The following is a 27083-nucleotide window of genomic DNA, read 5'->3' as shown; positions in this document are numbered from 1 at the left end:
TTTTTGTATTAGTTGTGCAGCCCTTTTGAAAAAAATAAATTTATATGAATTTATGCATAAGGATGGTCAATTGAAGGATCGTGGATGAATAAATTTGTGGATATCTATCTAAACAACATCCACCTTTTATTGAATTATTTTTGTCTAAACAAAATTTTCTTGCAGGTGTTACAAACAAACCCTTCAAAAAATGAAATTCAAATTTCATTTCCTGTAAAACTGAGCTAATACAGTAAGTTCTTACTTATACAATTGGCTGTGATCAGTGTCACTCAAACGGCAAATCCCCACGTCCTGATTTCCTCCTCTGCTCTTTGTGATGCTGTGTAGGCGGGCACTGAGCATTGGCGTCTCCTCCTCCCCACAATCCCTCTCTCCTCCCTCCCACGCACCCACGCCTCCTGCCCTTCACCCTTAGAGCGTGAGAGGAGGGAGATGAGAAGCTGCAATCTTTTCCGGTTTCGATTGTGCAGCGACGGATCGTTATTTTTGCTTTCTCCCCACACTCACGTTGTCTTTTTTGCCTTCTCTGTGGTGCTCCATGCCTCTGGACTGACTGCTTCTCAATGCCTATGCTGCAGCTCAGATGGGAGACGTAAGTGTAGTCTGGCACTTGAACAAGCACAGTAGGTCTCTCTGGCGGGCCATCCCAGGCACGGGATGCTGAACGGGAGCCGTGAGGGTTTGTTTGAACTGGGCAGGCAGCTTCAGCAAAAAGGAGACTCCCAAGCTGCTCTGCATTGCTTCCTGAGCTCATTGCTGGGGCTGACACATGTGCAGAGCTTCCAATCACTACCCAACTGCCTGCATCAGGTGAGCCCCGAGTCTGTAGGATGGTACTCATATTGATGCATTATGGGATAGAAATGATTAAATGGGTTTTAAATTTAACCCAGGCTAAAACATCTAACGTCTCTGCATGTGCGCTGTGTTGGTGTGTATCACATACAGTACAGTCCGGTAGAAATATCTAATGCAGAGTTCAAATCTGCATGCATCTCTCAGTCATGCAAAAACAGACATCCGTCGCTGTATAAATCGGAGATTGTTCCCGTCCTTAACATGCTGAATTTCAGCTACTTTGCTCCGCCTGCCAGATTGTGGCCCCAAGGTGAAGAATCAGACGATACAGGAATACTTTTGTTCCAGCAGCAATTGAGTTAATTAATTAAAATAGTAAGAGATGAAACCTTTGGCTACGCTTGGCACAGTTCCTATTTGGGAAGGATGAGCATAGGTTATGAGGCACATTGTCATGACTTTTTATATTTGTACATGCAATGCTTTATGTATGTGTGTATGGATGGGTGAATTTCCTGTTTCCGCAACTATATTTACCCTCGTTAGTATTAATAAAGATACCTACCTACCTACTGTAACATGCATGTGCATTCTTAATGATGCAATGACACACTAACCTAAAACCAGCCTGAATCAGTCGATGCATATTTTACACTGGTAAATGCATTCTCAATCATTTATAGTGTACAGTACATGCATGCAGGTTCCTGAGCAGAGCAAACACACATTCACTTGTATGCAAAGAGTTTGTTGACACAGATTAGCACATTTGTTTGCCAGGGCACAGCACAAGATGTGTTTAAGTTAATGTGGATTTAAACTTTTGTTTAGCATTGTGTTGCTGTATAAAAGTCTGTACAACATGTTTCCAATGTATGTTTCCATAAAACAGATGGGTCAATTTATCCTAGAGTGGTTCTATAAATGTTTCCTTTTCATATTTTTAGTCATGGGTTCAACTTGTTGAAAGTGAGTCAGATAAAAACCCTCATCCGTGATCACACACTCTGGTTTGTCTATTACACCCTCTTGAGAAACTCACGAGTGTCCCAGGAAACGTCCAGAACATAAACAGTGGCTCTTACACAAGACTACTGGAATGTGTGGTATGATAATAACCAGACAGAGCTGATTCTGAAATTAGTAGCAAAAAATAGTATTTGGAATTAGCTATTAATATCACAAGCATTCTGAAATGATGAGTTTGAAAAACGAATGTTCCTGTTTAGGGATGCATAACTATTAACCGCGATTAATTTAGAATAAAAGTTTTTGTTTACATCATATATGTGCGTGAACTGTGTATAATAACCTTAGATAAATGCACACACATGCATGTATATATTTAAGAAATGTTTACATATGTACTGTATATACATTTGCAGGTTCTTCCACTTGGAGATCGTGGAGGGGTCTGGGGTTGTCATCGTGGGTGCATGTCCACTGTGAGAGACATAATCTAAAAAAAATCAAGAAATCCGAATATATGATCTTTTAACTATTTATTTCTATGATACAGCTGCAAATAAGTATTTGAACACCTGTCTATCAGCTAGAATTCTGACCCTCAAAGACCTGTTAGTCTGCCTTTAAAATGTCCACCTCCACTTCATTTATTATCCTAAATTAGTTTGAGGTCACTAGCTGCATAAAGACACCTGTCCACCCCATACAATCAGTAAGAATTCAACTACTAACATGACCAAGACCAAAGAGCTGTCCAAAGACATTAGAGACAAAATTGGACACCTCCACAAGGCTGGAAAGGGCTACGGGGAAATTGCCAGGCAGCTTGGTGAAAAAAGGTCCACTGTTGGAATGGAAAATGGAAGAAGATAAACATGACTGTCAATCTCCCTTGGACTGGGGCTCCATGCAAGATCACCTCGTGGGGTCTCAATGATCCTAAGAAAGGTGGGAAATCAGCCCAGAACTACACGGGAGGAGCTGACCTAAATTACCTGAAAAGAGCTGGGACCAGATTACTAAGACGTCATGGTTTGAAATCATGCCTGGCATGGAAGGTTCCCCTGCTTAAACCAGCACATGTCCAGGCCCGTCTTAAGTTTGCCAATGACCATTTTGATGTTCCAGAAGAGTCATGGGAGAAAGTCATGTGGTCAGATGAGACAAAAATATAACTTTTTGGTCATAATTCCACTAAACGTGTTTGAAGGAAGAAGAATGAGGAGTACCATCCCAAGAACACCATCCCTACTGTGAAGCATGGGGGTGCTAGCATCATGCTTTAGAGGTGTTTTTCTGCACATGGGACAGGGCAACTGCACTGTATTAGGGAGAGGATGACCAGGGCCATGTATTGCGAGATTTTGGGGAACAACTTCCTTTCCTTAGTTAGAGCATTGAAGATGGGTCGAGGCTGGGTCTTCCAACATGCAACCCAATATCACGAAATTATGTAGCTATAGGCACATATGGACCAGTGTGACAGTGTCACGTTTTGCTGCGTTTGAGCGTGAGCATGTCACCCGTTTTCTGTTTGTGTCACTGTCACGTATTGGTTACTCAACTTTTTTATCCTAATTTCTTACCATTGTCGCTTCGGTTTAGGGTTAGATTTACATAAAATGACAAAACCCAACTCTAACCCCAATGTCAGGCGACAATTGGTTAAAGTTTAGAAAATATAAAAGAATAAGTCATGTTTCTTTTTTTTACAAACCAATACTTAAAGTGACATACTAACTCAAGCACCAAATCTAACCCTAAACCGAAGCGACAATGGTTTGAAAATAGGACAAAAAAGTTGAGTAACCAATATGTGACAGTGACACAAACAGAAAAGCGTGACATGCTCACGCTCTAACGCGGCAAAACGTGACATTGTCACGCTGGTCCATACATGCCTATAGGTACATCATTTCGTGATATAGGGTTGCAACATGACAATGACCCGAAGCACACAGCCAGGATAACCAAAGAGTGGCTCTTTAAGAAGCATGTCAAGGTTCTGCCATGGCCTAACCAGTCTCCAGACCTAAACCTAATAGAGAATCTTTGGAGGGAGCTCAAACTCCATGTTTCTCAGTGACAGGCCAGAAACCTGACTGATCTAAAGAAGATCTGTGTGGAGAAGTAGGCCAAAATCCTTCCTACAATGTGTGCAAACCTGGTGAAAAACTACAGGAAACGTTTGACCTCTGTAATTGCAAACAAAGGCTACTGTACCAAATATTAACATTTATTTTCTCAGGTGTTCAAACACTTATTTGGAGCTGTATCATACAAATAAATAGTTTAAATCATACATCATTTTGTTTAGATTATGTCTCTCACAGTGGACATGCACCTACGATGGCAGTTTCTGACCCCTCCATGATTTCTGGGTGGGAAAACTTGCAAAATAGCAGGGTGTTCAAATACTTATTTTCCTCACTGTATATACATAATTATTATACACAGTTTACAAACATATATGATGTAAACAAAAACTTATTTTGCTATAGATTAATCACGATTAATCGTTATGCATCCCAAAATGTTGTGTCTTATTTTACACCAATATTAAAAATGTTTTGCTGTGTAAGAAAGAATATGAACTAACAGCAGTTTTACCAAGGAAGTCAATCTAATTCTGCCCAGATATTTTATGGCACAATAACAAACTAGCATAAAATAATTCATAGTACAGTCCACAACAGTTGCACAGAAAACATATGGTAAAACATTTAACATGACTCCTAAATAAAATACTGTACAATGAAAACCTATGTGCCCTTGGAAAGATCTTCAGATTAATTTAGATTGTTTTCTCTTTGCAATGTACAATATTTATATGCAGCCCAGGCTTACTCGCCATACTGTGTGTAGGCCTACCTCTGCCTACTTTTTTGCCCATCTTTTGATGAATTGTTTAATCTGTTTTGATGCAAGATTTAAAAAAATTACAAAGCAGACACAGAGATTTATCTGTGCAGTTTAATTTTAATAAAACACAGCTGACCAAAACAAACAGATGTACTTCATTTATTACTGTCTCCACTATGATTTCTGTAAACAACAAGTTCTTCACATATCAACCTTGGCCGAACGCGATCAATTCTGACAGTGATGACATCATACGTTTATCCACCACAGTTATACAAGCATGAACTAAAGAATAATATTTAGTATTGCCTGCTTTGTAACCTTGAATGAACCCGCATCAAAACGAAGAAAAACAAGCGCCCCAGTGCCTCTAGTGGACACTCCAACCTAAATATGCAATGATACTGTATGTAACAGGAGGAACATATTTCAGGTTATGCAGAAATGTAGGCAGAGGTTCGTAATTCAAATAAGCATGTGTAGGTTGTATATTTGTACAATATACATAAAGACTAAAGTGTCAGCTTATTTTTATCACCTTATTTTATGGCATATCCAAAAGTGGATATGCCATATTTTATGTTGAATTTGGCATATTTTGTAGCAGTTCAAGTTTGGTTTGGTCTGATTTTTGTTTTTGTTTGATTTTCTCCATACAGATTGCTGAACTGTACATTGATGTGAAGAATTGTATCCTTTTCAATGAAACTCTTGTGAACTCTTGCCAGCCCCCCCTACCCCATAATGCAATGAACATAAAGTAATACTTTTTATTTATCTGCATGCCTGAAGTAAAACACACTTGCTAGGTTTGATACTTTGCATGCAAACAATCGTGCAGGTTTGCAGCAGGGACTTACGGCTTTACAAGTGTGGTCTTTCTGCTAAGAGGATTTGTAGGCATTTATCACGTTGACTGAAAGAGCATCACATCTAATTAACCCAGCACATGCCCCACTGTCATTATTCATCTATAGACTGCAATTAACTGCAAGTGTAACATGACATACATTCTGCCATAACGCACAGGCCTCTCAATTACAAAGGCATAGAGTTCGGGTTCAAGAGTGTTTTAGTTTTGTGTTAAAATGGGTCATTTGCCTGACCTGAGTCATTAACCAAGAACATTGTTGATCTCTTTTTCAATTAAAAGCCAATTACATGTGAATCGGTTTTAACATATTTGTTCTGATATGTGCTCTGACAGTGTGCTAGTAAATAGTGGTGGACTTACGAAAAATGTGATTACTGTGTAATTGCATTAAAGAGAAATAATGGGTGTAGATTTTATCATTTAATTGAATAAGTAATGTAAGTGCATACAAAACAGTCTGCTTTAAAAATGCATGCAGGGGGGTGATTAAAATATACAGTAGGCTATTTGAATGTGGGTGATGCACAGGCCCGGCATCAAGGAGGGTGCCTTGGGGGCTTAGCCCGCCCTTCCAGCCAAGCATTGGCATCCCTAGGCATTTTTATGGTGCCCAGTCCTGTAAAAAAATTAATTTATTTCATAATCTGTACACAAATTTTTGATTGCTTTAGTCCCTTTTAAATCTCAAATGAAAATGGCAGCATTTTTTTCGTCTTTTTCGAGTTTATTACGATTTCGCAGCAACAGGGCAGAGCTAACGTCAAAGTACTAGGCATCATGAATATTCTCAAGTTCATGTTTTTTTAAAGTTCACTGTAAAAAAATTCAGTAGAAATTACAATGTCATTGCAGCTGGGTTGCCGGTAATTTACCGTAGATTTAAATTTATGTTATTTGCTGGCAAGAGTTTGTTCAAAGTTAAATAAATTTTAAATATTAACAAGTCTTTATATTTACAGAATAAAACTATATAATAACAGCCTCATGCAAAGCATTCTGGGAACCAGAAATCATCATCAACCCTTTTCTGTTTTTTTGCTTCAGATTTTGTTTCCCAGAATGTTTTGCATGATGCTGTTTTTTTAGTTTTACTCTGTAAAGACAAAGACTTGTAAATGTTTAATGTTAATTTAACTTTGAACAAAATGTTGCCAGTAAAAAGCATACATTTAAATCTACTGTAAGTTACCGGCAACCCAGCTGCAATTTCTACGGATTTTTTTTACAGTGTTCCTCCAGGTGTTTAAGAAATAAAAGCAATGATTCAATAATAATAATAATAATTAAAATTGATAAAATTATATTTTAATTTTTGCATTTGGAAACCCATTCACATGAAATTAATAAAAACAGTACAATATTGGTTAAGCAGCCTTTGGTCCATATCGTTGCTAATTCTGGTGATTTATTACATAAATAAAAAATTAACAAAGTATTAACAATAATATTTAAATGACAGTTTAATATAATGTTAACCTATAAAGCTAGATAGTTTCTTACGTTTGATATTTATTCTGCCATGTCATGTTTATGACAGATTTATTACAAGTTATGATGTATTGGTTTATGTCAAGTTCTCATAACAAAGACATATCAAACAATGTCATATTTGCATTAAAAATGACATCATTGAACAAATGACACTTAATGAAATGTGCATAAAATCTCCTTCATGTTCATGACTTTTTAGGTATAATCCAGTAGAGAGCCTTTTTATGAAGTAGGCAGATTAGATTTGAGATTTGAATTTGGGTTGGTGAAACTGATCCCAGACCAGCAGTCAGTAACAGCTTAATCAAAGAAGCAGTTATCAGAGGCAGTGGATTAAGCAAGCTATGGAAAAATGCTAAAGATTCAATTCTAAATTCCATTTATTTTTTATTTATGCCTGACAAATTATTTTAAGGGATAGAAGATTTAACTCAATTGTGCATGTTTAAATAGATTTATCATCTGCTAATAATGGTGGTAACATGTTTTGACAGGTCGAATGCATGTCACGTTTTGGTCCGTCTCAAATGTTAATTTAAACCATTCCAACCCTTCTAACACATTTTAAAATCTTCTTTTATCATGTCTTCTGAAGTCTCAGAGATAGCATTGATGTTGTCACAAAACTTATTGTGACAAGTGTTAAAAAATCAAAGCAAAACAAATCATAGCACAAAAATAGCAGTCCAGTGTCTTACTGATACATAACCAGTGACATACTATACAATAATGTACTACATTACAGGATTATTTAGTCATAAGCATTCCAATGCGTAGTTCTTGCCAGCTCTTTGGTCATATTTTATATTGTAAACTAATATAAATTTCATTGTCAGTGCAGAATGCTTTTATGTCCACGCCTCATTCACACATGTAAAATAGCAGTTTCAAGCTCTATAAATGCTGATCTCATCCAACAGTGAGAGCATTGCTTGTGTCATGAATACATTTACAAATATTTCAAAAATATGACGCACAAGGACACAGACTTTTAATCAAGCTGAGTACAGAGAGGAAGGAAATGCTGAATTAAAAAGCAAAATTTATTACAAAATCAATGCGGAATACATTCGTGCCACCATTTATTTAGCCGTTCTCATCACATGCACCACAAATAGATTTATCACTTTCAAAATCATCCTGTTAGTCAGCAAATTCACATGTTCATCACCCAGCTGGGATCTAAAAATATGCCTGGGACACCTGGAAATATCTTGCTCATGTTACAAAATTTTCGTTTTGCTTTTGTTTAAAAGCAATACAGTAACTTTCATATTGCGCCTAAGGAGTTCATATTAGTACCTCAAAGGTACATATTGGTACCAGATGAACATATACCTAAATGGTACATAGTTGGGCCTTTGTAAATTAAAAAATATTTTAAAGAAAATTTATTTAAAGAAGATGTTTTACCAAAAACATTAAACATCATTTCAATTTATCACAACTTTTAAGATTCTAAGAAGGGTTCCAGGTGAACTTGATACCAAAATAGAGTCCCTGCACATAAAAATAAAAAGCCATTCATGTCTATTTTAAGAACATTTCCTTCCTGGCCAAGGCTCTGTAATGACACATGTTATGAGCAAATATTATCGCACAAAACACCCCACCCCCCTTTCCAGGCCTTTGGAAATACTCTTCACTGTCTATTTCTAGCACCACCACAAGCTGTGTGTCTTTAGAGATAAATAGTGGGTGACACAAACACAGAGGAATCAAAATAGCACACAGGCCTCAAGCTAGAATATAAATTTGAAAAAGTATCTTGTTTTCCATTCAGGCGATACATTAAGTGTCCAGTGAACACTTTCAATAACTTCTTTTCTGTTATATCTGGTGATGCTTGGCGGCTGAACAAATCAGAATTTCACAGAGTCTGACTTATTGGTGCCGTGTGTGATCATAACAAAAGGCTATTTCTGGTGACAAGCATGTCTAATCCTTCACTCATATAAAATCAGATGGGAAAGCTCTGCAGTTCATTCAGGCGGAGAAGATGTTCTACGAAGTGGCATTGATCGAGCTCACCTCGCTGCAGGGAAGCACAGGCAGGTCCACTTTTTATGGCTTTACATAAGCGCTTCTTTTATGGTGCTATTCAGTGGATACATGTCTCTTTGATCAATGTGTACAAGAGATTTAAAAGCTGTCTGTGGATATATAAGTATATAAGTTTTATTGAACTCTTGGGTAGCAAAGATAGTTGACTTTCAGACTTACACAAAGGTTTTTTTTTTAAATACTTTATCATCAGACAAATGCTGAATATACAGTATATGTAAACATGTTACAAATTATAGGACACTTTATATTAGGTCTTGTTTGTGACCCTGCCTATGAAATTCATGCAAAAGTCTCTAAAATTGATTTTAATTATTGATTTCACCTTTATTTCAATCGTTGACATGACCTTACTCAGACAATATTAAAGATATCAAGGTTATATTTTTACAGAATGTACATTTTATGTAGAAATTTAGACTGTCTAAAAACAGCTATCATGAGTGCTTTCTAAAGCTTGATTCCTATTGCTTATACTAAGCATACTAAGCAATGTTAAGGTTTTGTAAAAAACACACACACATAACAGTAATCATATTGTGGTAATTATGGTGTTTGTTAAAATTCAGACTTGAATTGTGGCTAATTTATATAACTTTGTAGAATTTCATTCAATTGTTGTACTACAATCTTAGCTACAGTAACTGCATCAACATTGTGCCAATGATCAAGAATAGTACAGCAACCACACAGCAAAATCACTTAGAACACCCAAGTGGCCTTGCACCACTTAAGAGCATTGCACACTGTAGTCAATTTTCCTCCTATTTTTTAAATTTTCGTATGCGTTTTTTCGTATTTGTTATCTTACAAATATGTCACGCACACAAACCTTGTACACTGTATCCAATGCATATTAATTCATCCGTTGCAAAAAAATTGGCAAAACAATACAAAACGAAGTCTGTAACGTTAGCACAATTCTACAGAGCCCCTATGGGGACATGGAGCAAAAATAAAATAAAGTTTAGTTTCGCGTGCGCACGTGAAACTAGCGCGTGCGCACATGAAACTACCGTTTAGTACCAAGCAGTGGCGACTCGTGACTGCTCTTCCGAGGATGCGCTAATTCAACATAAGTGTTCGGATTGTCACGTGGGTGGTTCCCTTTTCCAAAGTGTGTGTCATACGTGTGGAGGGATCCTGTGTGCATCACGTGTTTTGTCAAAATAAGTGCCTGCTGGAGTCGCGTCAAAACCGTTTATGTTAAAAGAAACGCTCACGTTCCCTAAATACCTGCAAGACACTCCCTTAACAGTAAACTCTGATTACGCATGCGATTGTGCAAGTATCTGGCACACGCGAGCGTCTCCTTTCAAGTTCAAGTTCAAGGCAACAGGCACTTATTTTTGCATGACACGTGATGCACACACGATCTCTCAAAGCGCAGAACACATATTTTGAAATGACGAACCACACACATGACAAGCTACCTACATGTTGTGACGAACTTCACATCGTGTGCTTCAAAAAAAGAAGTCACCAGCCGCCAGTGGTACCAAGTAAATAATATCAAGCCCCTAAGGTGACATTGGAGTAAAAAAATCTAAAGTCTTTAAAAATCTTAATATTTTTAAGCTCAATTTTTGCATGCTCACGTGAATCTATCGCGTGCGCACGTGAAACTTTTACTTTCACGTGCGCACGCGTCATGTGATAGATTCATGTGAGCACGAGAAACTAACCTTAAGAAAAATTCTGCACAAGAAGGTTTTGCCTGAGCACATGAAAGTTTACATGAGCACACGAAACTAAACTTTAGATTTTTTACTCCAATGTCACCTTAGGGGCTTGGTACTATTCGCTGTGAATGGATAGATAGCAACAAGCTACACTCTAAAAACAAACAGTGCTAAAAGTGGTTCACTGGCTCGTAATCATAGGGGAATAATTGTACGTGCCACATAGCACCTATGTAGCACCTGCGTATTGTGCTATATAGAACCATATCTGGTGCTTTAGTGGTGCTACACTGTCAAAAATAGGCAAGGTACAAAGCTGTCATTGGGGCAGTACCCTTTAAAAAAGGCGCTAATATGTACCATTTAAGGGGATCGCACACCTGCTGCGCAGCTCAGCGTCGCGCCGCATCGAGTCGCGTCTAGGACAACTCTGAGGTATCGTAAACCGGAAGTGCACATTAAATAGTGCACTTTGTCAGATAGCGTCTACTTCAAAATGCAAAATATACGTTAGCAGCCAATGTTAATCGTTAATAATTTGAAACAAATATGATGTTATTTAATGTTAAACTATGTGAGTGGTGCTGTGTGGCTTGACAGGGATTTGAGCAACTTCCTGAGTCAAAGCTGGGCGGCGCGGACAGGCGCCACATGGCGTTGCCGGTGTGCGTATATACAGAGAAAACAATGTGTTCGGGGTTTTTTTGAGCGACGCTGCGTGGCGCTGAGCTGCTTGGCCGGTGTGCGACCCCCTTTAGATAAAAATATGTATCTTTGAACTGCCAATGTACCTTTGAAGTACCAATATGCACTCTTTGGGTACAAAGGTGTACCTTTTTGAAAGGGTAGTGTCCCAGTGACAACTTTTGAACCTTAATTTCTGAGAGTGTATCACCCGCAGATGGTTCTTTATAGGTGCTTCATCATCGGTGCTTTAAAGCACTAAAAATTATTCCACTATGATGACGAGCTTTTAGTGTTATTTAGCACTAGTTTTTTTTTTTTTTTTTGAGTGTATCGTGTAAGCTAATTTGAGCAAGGCAGCTTTCTCAGTTCCTGGTGGGGGCACTTTCTATCTGTCTTTATATTCCGTCCCTTTGTATTCCTCACTTTGTTTGTCATACTTTGTGTTGCAAGATGATGTGGTGTGTGGATCAACTTGTCCGACAATATTATTCATTTTGGCGTTCGCTTGTACAGTGCCTTTGGTGTCAAAACACCTCTCAAAGTGCTTGCTATGGATGCGAAAAACACAGTAAATCAAACCTGATCTGATTTTATGATGGACCAAAGTTGTGTAAGTGTAATTGAACATGAGGTCGTATTTATTTTTTAACGGACGAGTATTCCAGACACAAGGTGCAAAGATCTTTAATCGTTAATATATCCCATTTATTTGACAAAAATTTCTTTAACATACAGTAGACAACACACAGAAACGTTATTGATCCAATGGCAGAATCTGTCCCTATGCTATAATGTCAGAGAGTAGGAGTCTATTTATTGTACAGTGACTGAAGTTCATCTTCATTTGCCCTGAGATGCACCAGTATTCATGGATGAATAAGAAACATCAATCTGCTGCCTGGCAGTAGTCTGCCGTTCCTCAAACTGCCTGCATGCTGCTGAGGCAGCGCAGAGCTTTAGCATGGCCAGAGAGAACAGGGAGATAAATGACCAAGCTATACATTACCTCATAAAGAGCTGTTGAGTACCATGGAAACGCTGCCTGATTCAGCGCTTTGGTTGAGTCCTGGCATGATTTCTTCCCTCTAGCCTAAAGGCTTATATATACTCAGCTGAGAATTTACAGTATAGCCTTTTTATAATTTAGTAGTTTTTATTTGGCTCAGCAAAAAATGATGCTGAACCTCTTTCTCTGAAACTACAGGCTCCTTAAATGAAATTACTTTGAACCAAATGGCCTTTTCAGTGGATAAATGAAGTTATGCAGGTCCCTATTTGGGTAGTACTCTTTCAACAAGTACAACTTTGTTTCTAGAGATTGCATATTAGTACCTCAAAGGTATACAGTATTCATATTATATACACTCACCTAAAAGATTATTAGGAACACCATACTTATACTGTGTTTGACCCCCTTTCGCCTTCAGAATTGCCTTAATTCTACGTGGCATTGATTCAACAAGGTGCTGAAAGCATTCTTTAGAAATGTTGGCCCATATTGATAGGATAGCTTTTTGCAGTTGATGGAGATTTGTGGGATGCACATCCAGGGCTTGAAGCTCCCGTTCCACCACATCCCAAAGATGCTCTATTGGGTTGATCTGGTGCCTGTGGGGGCCATTTTAGTAGAGTGAACTCATTGTCATGTTCAAGAAACCAATTTGAAATGATTTGAGCTTTGTGACATGGTGCATTATCCTGCTGGAAGTAGCCATCAGAGGATGGGTACATGGTGGTCATAAAGGGATGGACATGGTCAGAAACAATGCTCAGGTAGGCCGTGGCATTTAAACGATGCTCAATTTGGCACTAAGGGCCTAAAGTGTGCCAACAAAGCATTCCCCACACCATTACACCACCACCAACAGCCTGCACAGTGGTAACAAGGCATGATGGATCCATGTTCTCATTCTATTTACGAAAAATTCTGACTCTACTATCTAAATGTCTCAACAGAAATCGAGACTCATCAGACCAGGCAACATTTTACCAGTCTTCAACTGTCCAATTATGATGAGCTTGTGCAAATTGTAGCCTCGTTTTGCTATTTGTAGTGGAGATGAGTGGTACCCGGTGGGGTCTTCTGCTGTTGTAGCCCATCCGTCTCAAGGTTGTGCATGTTGTGGCTTCACAAATGCTTTGCTGCATAACTCGGTTGTAACGAGGGGTTATTTCAGTCAAAGTTGCTCTTCTATCAGCTTGAAACAGTCGGCCCATTCTCCTCTGACCTCTAGCATCAACAAGGCATTTTTGCCCACAAGACTGCCGCATACTGGATGTTTTTCCCTTTTCACACCATTCTTTGTAAACCCTAGAAATGGTTGTGTGTGAAAATCCCAGTAACTGAGGAGACTGTGAAATACTCAGACCAGCCTGTCTGGCACCAACAACCATGCCACGCTCAAAATTGCTTGAATCACCTTTCTTTCCCATTCTGACACTCAGTTTGGAGTTCAGGAGATTGTCCTGACCAGGACCACACTCCTAAATGCACTGAAGCAACTGCCATGTGATTGCTTGATTAGATAATTGCATTAATGAGAAATTGAACAGGTGTTCCTAATAATCCTTTAGACGAGTGTACATATCTGTACCTAAATGGTACATTTTATGACCTAAAGGGTGCTGTAGCAGTGACAGCTGGGGACCTTTTTTGCAATTTTTGTATACAAAGAGTAACCACAAGTCTTATTTATTATGAGCATTGTGCATGCAATTTAAATCAATGTCTCACCAATAAAGGGGTCATAGCATGAAAATTTGACTTTTTTCATGTTTAAGTTCTATAATTGTGTCCCCAGTGCTTCTATCATCCTAGAAAATGTGATAAAGATCAACCCAGTAACTTAATTTGAGTAAGCCCTTTTCTGCAAGCATGTGAAAAATTAGGTCGTTCAGATTTCGCCTGTTTTGTGAGGTAGATCGCAAGGCGAATTACAATAATACCGCCCCCTTTATCTGCACTATGCAACCACAGCACTGACATTTAGTTCAGAGAGAAAGAGGGAGAAAAGAAGGACTTGACAGCACAATTGAGTTTCAATGACAAAAAAACACCATCATTGTGATCAGTGTTTGCATTTCATCTGCTAATTTGCATTTTAAATGACCCACCCAAAAACGGCACACTTTTGCACAGGCCTACAAATTAGCGATTTTAACATGCTATAATAAATTATCTATATGGTATTTTGAGCTAAAACTTCACATACACACTCTGGGGACAGCAAAGATTTATTTTACATCTTAAAAATATCTCATAATATGACCCCTTTAACATATTCATGTGACAACTAAAAAATGCCAATTTTTTTTAATTAAATTAAAAGATTATCTACTGTTTAAAACTGTACAGCCTACTGTAATTGTAAGATAACTTTTTTAAATCAAAATCCATCATCCTGCCACTATTGGACAGCAATGCATATGGCAAATATCAGGCTTAACATTTAGCCCTTTTTATTTTGAATGCAGGTCAGAAATTTTATTTGAATGTCTGTGGCGAGCAGCACGGGTGAAAGCCGTGGGAGCGCCCGTCCTGCTCGCCACAATGTCATTGTTGATTGTTTTGCTTGAAGTCTAAATTGCTAGTTAAAGGTTTGTTATTTATTAGTTTTGGTTAAGGATTTAGCTTTTGTTTTTCATACGTTTGCATTATCTTGAGTATTTGAATGTATGGGTGTGGCCTCAATGATCACCTGTCCTTTGTCCTTACAGAACCTCCCTCTCTCACTTTCTCTCTCTCTCTCTCTCTCTCTCTCTCTCTCTCTCTCTCTCTCTCTCTCTCTCTCTCTCTCTCTCTCTCTCTCTCTCTCTCTCTCTCTCTCTTTCCCGTCGTCTCTTCCACTCATGCTCTCTTTTTGTTATTGTCTAGTAATAGTCTTGTTGACATTCTGTATGTGAGTCTCTGGCTGTGCTTGTATCACCTGCGAGGTTTCTGACAGATTTTGCTTGAATCAGGGTCTCAGGAAGACAGGTCTCTGGGAACGTCAGGATGTTTGTCCCAGGAGGAGTTATCAGAACAGACTTCACAGGCCCAGGATCTTGAGCGGCTGGCCCAGCTCTGCATCATGAGCAAAAGGTAAGAGTCATGATGACTGTAAACACGTGCAGTTGTTTCTCACCAGCTTTAAAGTTACAGTTTGACATAAATTGAAGAGTTATATCAAGTAGCACAATGGTAAAAAATAACAAGGGAGACCGGGACTTGTTGTCACAAAAGTAATTTGTTACAAGTACTATATTGCGATTGAGTCAAAATTTATAGAAATTGCACAATTACATATTCCTAAATTGTCAGACATGTTTTATTATGGAAAATTATTTTTTTTTCTAGCCTCATTATTTCATTATCACCATAATAATTACATATTGAACTGTGCTCTCAGGACAAGGCTATTTTCCATTAATGTTTGATAGGATCAACATGTCACATTTTTACATTACAGTACAATTTTAGCTAGCAAATCAATGTTTTGATGTTTCTGTACAGTATATACTGTACTGTATGTAATTTGCATTAATGGTATGTGCCTTTACAGAAACTCACTTTTAAAACTAAACCAACATTGAGATCTGTGGCTCTAACTAGCCCAAGTCTACCCTAATTTTCATCAAGCATGTATACTGATCAAGAGTGTTTCATGATTCCTGTCATATATTATTTATTAGCTTGAAACAGTTAAGATAATAAAAGGATATTTATTTAGTCGGCGTCTGGTATAAAATCGGTCTTATGTGATTTGGCACAGAACACACCAGGGTCGGTATATTTTTGCTGACAGCTTTTTGTGTGATTTACTGTTTTATACATAAAATGATCCTGCAAAATACAATTCTGTACACATATAATCTTGATATCTTAATATATTAAATATTGATTTATCATTAAAATATTTTTATTCAATTTTTGATGCAAAATAAAAAGTCTAGTGTCAATAAAATAATAAATTTAACATAATGAAAACATTAATTTAAGTTTTATGAATTAAAATTTGAGTATATCTCAAAATCCATAATTTACACCAATAAACAAATTACCTATTTTAGTCATTTTTAAAACTAAGACCACTTTGATGCTCCCAATCTGATATTTACATTTTGAGACTTTAATCTTGATTTCACAGACATGATCAGATACATGTTCTTTGAAAAAAAGTGTTGTTTCAGTCAGATGTTAGCTTTTCTACAACAATGACATGCATGAAACCTTCATCTTAAAGCACTGTAAAATAAAATGATATCGTAATATTATTTTATCTTATGTAATGAATCAAGTCGATAACAACATGGAATTAGGAATCCTCATACTGAGCCAAACCCACACTCATAGAAAGAACGAGGAAGGGAAAGGTGACTTGTGTTACAGTATGTGAGTTTCAAGGTTTCAAATGTTACTGGGACACTCTGACTCAGGTGTCCTCTTTCCTCCAGGGGCTTAACATGATGAAGCAGTCTTTTGTTAGGCCACTACCACATACACTCCAGGACATTTATGTTCCACTATTGGCACTGTTTGGGAACTTAAACACATTTAACCTAATTGTCCTAGGGAAGGGGACAGCTTGTTAGTGCAACAGGAATGAGGATGACATTAAACTTGAATGAGAACGAGATTGTTTTATTGCTGCCTCAATAAGATTCTGTTTCAGAGAACAATGAACTTTGATGGTAGCCACACCATTTGCATGTAATCCTTTAAAGTCTTTGGGTAAGGTAACTCTGGAAACATGAAGAGGAAAGCTCTTCAAGACAAGTATGAGTATGGTCATGCTAAACTTGTTGTGGTCAGCTTTTTAGCAATATCATTGCTCTCACAAAGCCACAAAAACACCTTTTACATGATAATTTTTGATGTCAATATTATTATTATTTTTTTGATCTTTGTAGAGAGTTAGTATTTTTGATGGACATCACAAAATTTGAAACTTAAAGGCGGGGTGCATGATCTCTGAAAGCCAGTGTTGACATTTAAAATCACCTAAACAAACACGCCCCTACCCCAATAGAATCTGGACCTTCTTTTGATAGACCTGCCTCACACATACGCAACCCAGGCAATGATGTCGGTTATAGACATGCCCCTTACTGCTGATTGGCTTATAGTGGCTGTTTCTTAATATGCGTTCTTCAGCGATCTTGCGTCCTTGTGATTTCGCTCTAAGTCATCATTAACTGTCGAAGTCAAATTCCAATTCTCAAGAACACAAGTACAGAGGACACATGAAAATACTCAGATATGTTCTTGATATCGAGGACGCATTGAGTGCAGACTTGCGCGCTGAAATCTGGGCAGGTCAGGTGACCAACAGGAAGATTGCACACAATTCTCACAAGTGCGTTCTGTGTTCTCGCGACCTGAGTTCATTCTTTCAAGGTCACCTGGCAAGACCAGTCTTCACGAGAACGCAAGTCCGTTCTTTGCGTTCTTGGAATTGAGAAACAGCCAGTATGTTTTGGTACTCATCCCGATTCCCTTTTCCAAAGTGCTTTTCAAAAATCATGCACCCTGCCTTTAAACTTAAAGCTGCAATCCATAAAGTTCACCATCTCTATTTCATACTAAAATTGCGAGTTACTTACAAAGTCGGACTAACATGAAAATTGATAAAAATAACCATTTTCTAGTTTTTATGTGCTTGCTCAATTTTGTTTTTGTTTTAAGCAAAAATGTTCTGTATTCCATTTAGATTTAAATCATTGAGATGGAATTCAGAGATGAATTTAGTTTGGGATGTCTGATATTCAGGGAATAAAACAGCACATGCTCCACACTGTAAGACGTGGTTTTGCCTCTTGAATCTTTCAGTGTTAGAACAGGAAGTACGCTTGCAGCTGAGAGCTTTGCCATGTTGTGTCCGATCAGATGTCTCCTGAGGACAGTCCTAAACACTGCAAACCAACACCTAGTCATTATTAATTAAAACATAACCATTATAACTAAACCAATATATGTTTTGACTAAAACAACAAGTATATTAAATAAGAGAGAAGAGGAAAGTGCGCATTAAAGGGATAGTTCAGCAAAAAAATTAAAATTATCCCATGATCTACTCAAGCAATAATTTCATTATTTTAGAAAATAACAGTAATAAACAAGGTCCATGACTTTCAAGCCCAAAAAGGTCCATCCATCATTCACAGAAGTAACCCACACAGCTCCAGGGGTTAATAAAGGCCTTCTGAGGGAAAACATTAGCCTATATTTATTTATAAATACCTTTATAATTATATCTGAAATGACTATGACAATTCTTTTTAAACAAACAGCACTGCCAAATATTTTTACCCACATGCCAGGCGCTTCAGCCAAACAGTAAACAGTAGAGAGTAGATCACAAAGCCATATCTTTGGCATGGGTGATGCATTTCCATTACCTTCATTAGGCACCTCAGTTGGAATTACAACACACGTGTGCCTGGATTTGTTGTGATGGGTGATGTAATGAATCTGCATGCCTTCTGCTCTAGGCAGAGTTGGGCTATTTCTGGGTCATTCCACAAACTATTTCTTTGTTCAAATTAAGTGAAGGTGCCAGGCCTGTGGCATCAAAAGTAATTTTATCCAAGTGCTCTACAGTGTAGAGGAAAAATAAAATCTTTACAACAGATCAAATTAAAGTTTACTATATAAACTATGATTTATACTTTACTGTGAGTCACAGAGGATTTAGGTGAAGAATGTGCTATTTTTGGACACATGAATACTCACACTTGCTTTAGTCTTGTTCAAATATGGATTCGCTTTTATAGGTAGCCGTGGCTTTTGTGGAAGTTGGTAGGACGTGGCAGACTTGGGGGGACGGATTTGTACAAATTAGCACACTGTCATGTTACACGTGTTATTTCTGCTGTATGCAGTATACTGTGTGCCAAATGTTTTATTGATGCATACAACATCTGGATCTGGATAGAACATCTGACTAACTAATTATACATTATATATGCAAATCAGCATGACGTTTTTACAAGATTTGTTTTTACACAAATTTGATTTATTTGATAAAATTGACCCCATGTCTCATACATTTACCGGGGGGAGTTCAACCATCCAGGTATAGGGCCCAGTCCAATCTTATATTCTACTCAGTTTTTATATTATAATATTCAGACAGTGTTGCCACCACCAAAAGATGGAATGGTAATACAGCGGGTGTATGACACAAAGATTATGATTCTTATGAAGATTCTACAGTAACTTTAATATATATATATATATATATTTATATATATATAATATACATATAAATGTGTTTTCAGAAAGTGACAAGATGAAAACCACTATTTTCTGTTACAAACGTTCACTTAGTATCTTAGTACTTTTTTCAAAAAGGTATAAATCTATTGAATCAATATATAAATGTGCATTCATATTTGCCATGTTCATTTAGTTGACTAGTGATATACACTGATAAAAAAACATTATTGGTATTAATCAAAACACTTACGTTGTCATATTAAGAATACTGTCATTGCTGTTGTTATCCTTGGGACGTCATTGCTGAACGTTTTTGACAGCGATCAGCTGTAAAATATTTTGGTCCTACTCAATTTTCGTCGACTTCAAGTAAAATAATGGAAAGTTTTTGCTTAAGATCCCCTGGGGTCAATGTGTTAGCATGACCGAAGCTTGATGCTGTCGTGTGAAAACAAGCAACAGCCGGCATTTTTCCATCTCCCGAGTGCCTCTCATGTAAATCATTAGATTTTGATGGCTTATTATTTTTCCACACCACAGAAACCACCACAGGTTTATCAATGCCATCAAAAGTATTGTTTTGTTTTTGTTCGTTTGTTGATCATGAAGTACAAAGTAGATGAGGAAAACTAGGATTTACAATGCGTGGAATGGTGCGCTGTGATTTGCTGAGTGGATTTATTGCATTCTGCAAAAAGGAGGACTGCCGTTTATCCCGTTTTGGGAAAAAAGGGAGTAAAGTTGAGAGAATATCAAGGCGGATATTGTATATTGCGTAAAATTAAGAATGTACTTTTTGACTTACAATACTAAAAACGGCGTTTATCGCGTTTTGTATATATACAGTGGTGGCCAAAATTATTAGAACACCTGCAGATCTGAAAGATTGCTCTTTTTATTTAGTACCAAATGACAAAGAACCAGAGTGAGTGGTCCAGGATAACTTAAACATGATGTGCTCTGGTAAAGTTTCATTATAGAGCAGGGATGGGCAACTTCGGTCCTGGAGGGCCGGTGTCCTGCAGAGTTGAGCTCCAGCCATAATTAAACACACCTGAAGCAGCCAATAAAGGTCTTACTAGGCATACTAGAAACTTTTAGGCAGGTGTGCTAAGGCAAGTTGGAGCTAAACTCTGCAGGACACCAGCCCTCCAGGACCGAAGTTGCCCATCCCTGCTCTAGAGTAAAGAAATGGGTCAACTGAGTCTCCAAGGCACAATCAATGATATGGATTTGCTGATCAATAATATACTGTACACCACACACATTTATTATTATGTCACATGTACAGTAAATAATCAGCTGGCGAGATTGTGGCTATCCACAACAGAACAGTAGCATACTAACTATGAAATCTTTCCCGTATGCCATATGTAAGCTATATGCACAGTGTATTTATTTTCTGTATGTATGATATACTATAATGACATTTTCCAGAATGTGGATTTTTTACCACTTTTAGACATTTCAACTGTGAAAACTAGACCAGAACCAAGTGATTTTTACATCTTATTTGGTCAGACTGTCAAAAGACGTTTTTTTTTTTTGCACAAAATACAAGAACTTTTGTATTTAAAAAAAAAAACGGATCCAACACATTGATTAAACATGTAATGTTTTATATTTGAAATGCTACTGTAGTTTACTATCTTACAGTTGTAAGATAGTAAAGAGTGGAAAGTAAATAGTTTTTTTTTTATTGTTTCAGACCCCATCTTGCATTGGAGTACAGTGGCAAGGTACATTATGTGAATTTCTTTTCAGTGTTTAACTAACATGATATAATAATAATATAGCATAAGAAAATATGTTTCTAATTACTTTTTCCCAATAACTTTTGTAAAGGCCACAAAAATCAACCAGCGGGCTTTTGGTAATGATCACCCCATCACAGCCCGGAGTCTGGAGCTGCTTGCCACCGTATATGCTGAGATCGGCAAAACAGAATATACTAGTAAGACGCATGCTTGACAAATACATAAATTCAAAGTAACTTACAGTGAAATCTCAGTATATATTTTTCATCAGCAGATACATGTATGTTCCCTCATTTTATATGGCTCTCCCAATTTTGCCAAGTGGTTGGGGTTCTCAGGGCAACGTTATGTTGAACCTGAGACAACATTTCAATCAACCAATCAGATATCAGAGATAAGTTTACAGTTTGTTTCAAGTTTAAGGTCACATTCAGGATTTGCTGCTTCTAGACCATTGTTTTTCACGTATCATTTCCCTCTGATTTTAGGGTTCAGTTATGGCTGGGGTTTGGGATGGGTTTAAGTTTTATTTACAAAAATGTTGCCGTTGAGTCAACACAATATCTTGCCCTGGGGATGTTTCTCACTTGGCAAAATCAGTTCGAGCATATATATTCATAGTAGCTTCCCCCTTCCCGTAAATGTACACAGCCTTTTCCCTCTCTCAACAGTAAATCACTTTTATTGCTTCACATCTAAGCATAACTGTACTGTATGTAGTTCTGTATAAAATGCTTGCAGACTATTGCCCACCAGGTAAAATGCCTACTCGGGGTAAACTGCAGAATGAGTATGCATTCTAAACACTCTTTCTGTCCTCTGATGATTGCATATTTAGATAATTCATGTTATCACAGTCTGATGCATTTAAGTGAGCAGAAATGCTTCGCTAGTTTTTTTCTGAAGGAAATGCTGCTTAACATAATCTCTTTTATAATAGAGGACGATGAAAGATGTTGCGTATCGGGCAACAATGTGTCATGAATGTCGAACTGCAGCTGCTTAGTTAACTTTTTGAAGGAAAAGCGCTATTTTAAAGACCACAGATATGTGGTAAATTCACCACAGATATGTCTATGTGTGTTGCTAAATTAGCTTGTTGCTGTGTAAGCCGTGTTGTTCAGGAGATTGTAAAGTGATGTTTGTTTTACAGATTCATTAGGTGAGTGTGTGTCGACTCTTTCGAAGAGGTTCTCTGCCACTGAATCATTTAGCGACGCTCTAAGTGGCATTTCTCAAAGCCATAAGGAAAAACACACCGAGCTGCGGCACAGAAAAGAAACATACACACAACATGAAACTCCTACAAACAAGGTAATAGCCTTGAGCTTAATTCTTGTTCTTGGAAAGCTTTTAACATCTTTCGTTGTTTCTGAAGCAACATTTCATTTCTTAAGACCATTCATTACTACCCCATTTATTCCTAGTAGGGTTAGTTTTCTGAACTGTAGGTACCAGTGATGCGCGGGTTTATCCAAAATATTTGTAATGATATTCTGGTCGCAGTCAGTCGGGTCATAAAGATGCCAATTAACTATTTTAAACAATTACTACTTTAAAAAAATGCAGGCCAGGCAGGTTAGTTGAAAACGTTGGTCAGGTTGTTTATACATTGACCCGTGCATCACTGGTAGGTACTGCACTGGTGATACTTTTCATGTTCTGTAAGATCAGGTTTTGCGTTATGATTTGGACCTAGGAGTGGGTGCAAAGACTTGGACAGTGTCCATCGACATGCATTTTGGATGACACTTCAATCCAAAGTTTATTCAAAAATGAAAATCGCTTAACTGTACGATCACACCACCGCAGACTTGAGCTTCCAAAGTTACCGGAAGTAATTAATTTTCAATGGAAGCTGGCTTCTCTCAGCTGCAAGGAGCGTCAAATTCATCAGTGACGCGTTTTGGGCATCTTGAGGGACCAGAGCGCCAATCAGAAAGTTGAAAGAAGCTCAACATTATAATAATGAGCTGACGCGGTTCAGCGGCAAGCAGCGGCAAAACGCCAGCAACCAATCAGAATATAGCCTAGATGCTCTTCGCTGGCTGATTTCGGAGGTACATATAATGTAAACTCGTTCCTACCAAAACATTAGTTTTGCGAAAATAGACTTCAGAGCGGCCAAAGCGTAGACAAGCTTCCCCATACTTTTTGACAAGCGTCCTTGACCGGGTGGCCTGAGCTTCTTTGGAAAGTAATTCATAAGACTCCAGTGAGTTAATAAGTTTAGTTTGAAGTGAAACTATAGGTTTGTGCTAGGGATGATCATTTCAGTTAATTTTCTCGATGACAACCGTAGTTTGTTAAATGAACATTAACAGTTTAAAGGGGGGTCCAACGGTATTTCAAGCATTCTGACTTATTAACACGTTTATAGCGTTGTTTCCTCATGCTAAACGTAGACAAAGTATCAAAAAAGCAGTTGGGCGTGTTACAGAGTATTTCTGTGCCGAATGCACTTCGCCAGGGTTCGTACAAGCTTCGGAAAGTTTTTTTCGATTACAGGTCCAACTGACGTTTCAGGGGTTTTCTATATCACTTCTTTATATGGGCACTTCCCCCGGAAAACTCCGCCCACCCGTCAATCAGCGGGAGACGCTACAACTTGCAAACATCTTATCACGCGACACAGATTAGTTTAATGTCAAAACTAACAATGGCACGAAAGAAGAAGTGTGTTTTTGGATGTAAGGAGAAGAAAGCCAGCCTTATGGAAACAATGGATATAGTTTATTATCCGGGGTAGCAGCGGAGTTTTGCGTGTTTTTGATGCGGTGGATTTTCCCAACCGGGTCACGAGTTGCATGCGGTAAGTAAGACTTCTGTCTTATGTTGGAAATAGGCGCGTGCATATTATATAAATGACACAAACATGTAGTGAATCATAAGTTATACGTTTTGTATAGTGTTGCATGACTCGTACTCGCTCCACCCGCGGTAGTAACTCCTCCTTCTTCATTTTTTCGACGTTATAGGAACGATTCTGTAAAGCTAATCTTTCTTTAATAAATCTGATTAAACTAAAGACTCTTTGGAGATATAAAGGATGTAATACTACTCTATAGGTACTCCAGATTAACATCAGAAATGCAGAAACAGCGTGTGTAACGTGAGCTTTCACGCAACATTACATTATCAAAGAGCATGCAATTAATATCCAAAGTCTCCCGAGTCTTTTTCATTTACCACAGTGGTAATTTCTAAGCAGAAATGTTTTTGATTTTGAATCTTCTTTCTCTGTTTGTGCAAAAGAAGAAATGAGAACCAATGAGATTTCATGCCCCGCCATATTGATTCATCCATTTAACATTTTTGGCATAGTCATAGCTGGATTTATCACATTCTTAAAGTCAAAATCTTTAATTATGTTCTTTCTTTCAGATCACAAGTGAAAAGCTGCCCACCTCTATCCTGAAAAGGTCCAGTGTGAGCAATGTAGAGTCAGCATCACTGCGCAGGCGAAAAACTGAGAGGCGAGTTCGCTTCAAAGAGCCGGAGATAACAGTTCACGGTGAGTTAAACGTCCTTTGGGGTGCCTTTAACTGTTAAAGGGAATTTTTTTGCATTATTAAGAGCAGGGACCTTAAAAGTGAAGTAAATTTAAACATGCTTTAATGGCTTGTAAAAGATTTCCCATTAAGGGCTATGCTTAATGAATCCCCAATAAAGCAAACCAGGAAAACATAACATGGATGCACAAACATGCCCAAGTGATTTACTTGCCAGATTAATTATACATGCAAATGAGGAAGTGTGCAATCTGGGCCAAACAAAACTGTTATGTTAATAAAACAACAAATTTAATGAATTTAAGAAAGGTAATTTAGAGTGTCTGTTCAGTTCTGTTTATATGCATCGGTACACTTTGTCTTTCCCTGAAGAGCTTTAATTTTGCAGTTAACGGGTTTTACAAAACTTAATATCAATAAAAGTTCATGCTGTTCCTCGCTGAATTTTTCTGGCTTTTTCCCAGCAACAATGAAAGAGAACTATTAGAGATCTTAGATGAACTATTCTCTAACATTAAATTAACATAGCATGAAATGCATCTACTTTCCAATTTTCTCCATTTTTACACAAATTGTTGTGTTGACCAGTGGCGGCTGGTGACTTCTCTTCCGAGGAGCGCAAATTTAAAATATGTGTTCGGAGTGTCGTGTGTGGGCCGTCATGTCAAATATGTGTTTGGTTCCTCATGTGAACCTATGTGCATCATGCGTCATGTCAAAATACACCATACTAATACTGTGTTTAACCCCCTTTCGCCATCAGAACTGCCTTAATTCTACGTGGCTTTGATTCAACAAGGTGCTGAAAGCATTCTTTAGAAATGTTGGCCCATATTGATAGGATAGCATCTTGCAGTTGATGGATATTTGTGGGATGCACATCGAGGGCACGAAGCTCCCGTTCTACCACATCTCAAAGGTGGAGATCTGGTGACTGTGGGGGCCATTTTAGTACAGTGAACTCATTGTCACGTTCAAGAAACCAATTTGAAATGATTTGAGCTTTGTGACATGGTGCATAATCCAGCTGGAAGTAACCCTCAGAGGATGGGTACATTGTGGTCATAAAGGGATGGACATGGTCAGAAACAATGCTCAGGTAGGCTGTGGCATTTAAACAATGCCCAATTGGCACCAATAGGGCTAAAATGTTCCAAGAAAACATCCCCCACACGATTACACCACCACCACCAGCCTGCACAGTGGTAACAAGGCATGATGGATCCATGATCTCATTATGTTTACACCAAATTCTGACTCTACCATCTGAATGTCTCAACAGAAATCGAGACATATCAGACCAGGCAACATTTTTCCAGTCTTCAACTGTCCAATTTTGGTGAGCTTGTGCAAATTATAGCCTCTTTTTCCTATTTGTAGTGGAGATGAGTGGTACCCGGGGGGTTTTCTGCTGTTGTAGCCCATCCGCCCCAAGGTTGTGCGTGTTGTGGCTTCACAAATGCTTTGTTGCATACCTCGGTTGTATTGAGTGGTTATTTCAGTCAAAGTTGCTCTTCTATCAGCTTGAATCAGTCGGCCCATTCTCCTCTGACCTCTAGCATCAACAAGGCATTTTTTGCCCACAGGACTGCCGCATACTGGATGTTTTTCCCTTTTCACACCATTCTTTGTAAACGCTAGAAATAGTTGTGCGTGAAAATCTCAGTAACTGAGCAGATTGTGAAATACTTAGACCTGTAGCCCGTCTGGTACCAACAACCATGCCATGCTCAAAATTACTTAAAACATCTTTCTTTCCCATTCTGACATTCAGTTTAGAGTTCAGGAGATTGTCTTGATCAGGACCACAACCCTAAATGCATTGAAGCAACTGCCATGTGATTGGTTGATTAGATAATTGCATTAATGAGAAATTTAACAGGTGTTCCTAATAATCCTTTAGGTGAGTGTACGTGCCTGCTGCACACGCGTCGAAAGGGTTTATGATAAAAGTGACGCTCACATTAACAATATACTCAAAATACACTAACTTAACACTAAACTCTGATTACACAGATTAATTGAGTATCTGGCCATCGCGAACGTCTCTTTTATCATAAACCCGAAGCGTCTACAGCAGGCACGTATTTTGACATGACGTGTGATGCACATGACTTCACATGAGGCACCAAATCCCTGTTTTGACATGACGAGGCACACACATTACAAACTATATACATGTTTTGATGA

General features: G+C 38.0%; 1 protein-coding gene across 3 annotated transcripts in view; it reads left to right on the top strand.

Moving 5' to 3' along the window:
- The first annotated feature begins 345 nt into the window (after positions 1-345).
- The window catches only part of LOC129417771 (uncharacterized), a 30640-nt gene continuing 3902 nt past the window's right edge, over positions 346-27083 (top strand). The window contains exons 1-8 of one of the 3 annotated variants that reach the window (XM_055172595.2): positions 346-813; positions 5289-5319; positions 8959-9045; positions 15388-15508; positions 21333-21363; positions 21470-21578; positions 22535-22695; positions 24766-24895. In XM_055172595.2, the coding sequence (XP_055028570.2) occupies positions 661-813; positions 5289-5319; positions 8959-9045; positions 15388-15508; positions 21333-21363; positions 21470-21578; positions 22535-22695; positions 24766-24895 (823 nt within the window). In that variant the 5' untranslated portion in view covers positions 346-660. The remainder of the gene's footprint in view (positions 814-5288; positions 5320-8958; positions 9046-15387; positions 15509-21332; positions 21364-21469; positions 21579-22534; positions 22696-24765; positions 24896-27083) is intronic. The other 2 variants (XM_073869495.1, XM_055172596.2) reach the window with 2 other exon arrangements.

This window comes from Misgurnus anguillicaudatus, chromosome 7, assembly GCF_027580225.2.
Source record: "Misgurnus anguillicaudatus chromosome 7, ASM2758022v2, whole genome shotgun sequence".
Classification (NCBI taxonomy): Eukaryota; Metazoa; Chordata; class Actinopteri; order Cypriniformes; family Cobitidae; genus Misgurnus; species Misgurnus anguillicaudatus.
This window is presented reverse-complemented; position numbering and strand designations above follow the sequence as displayed.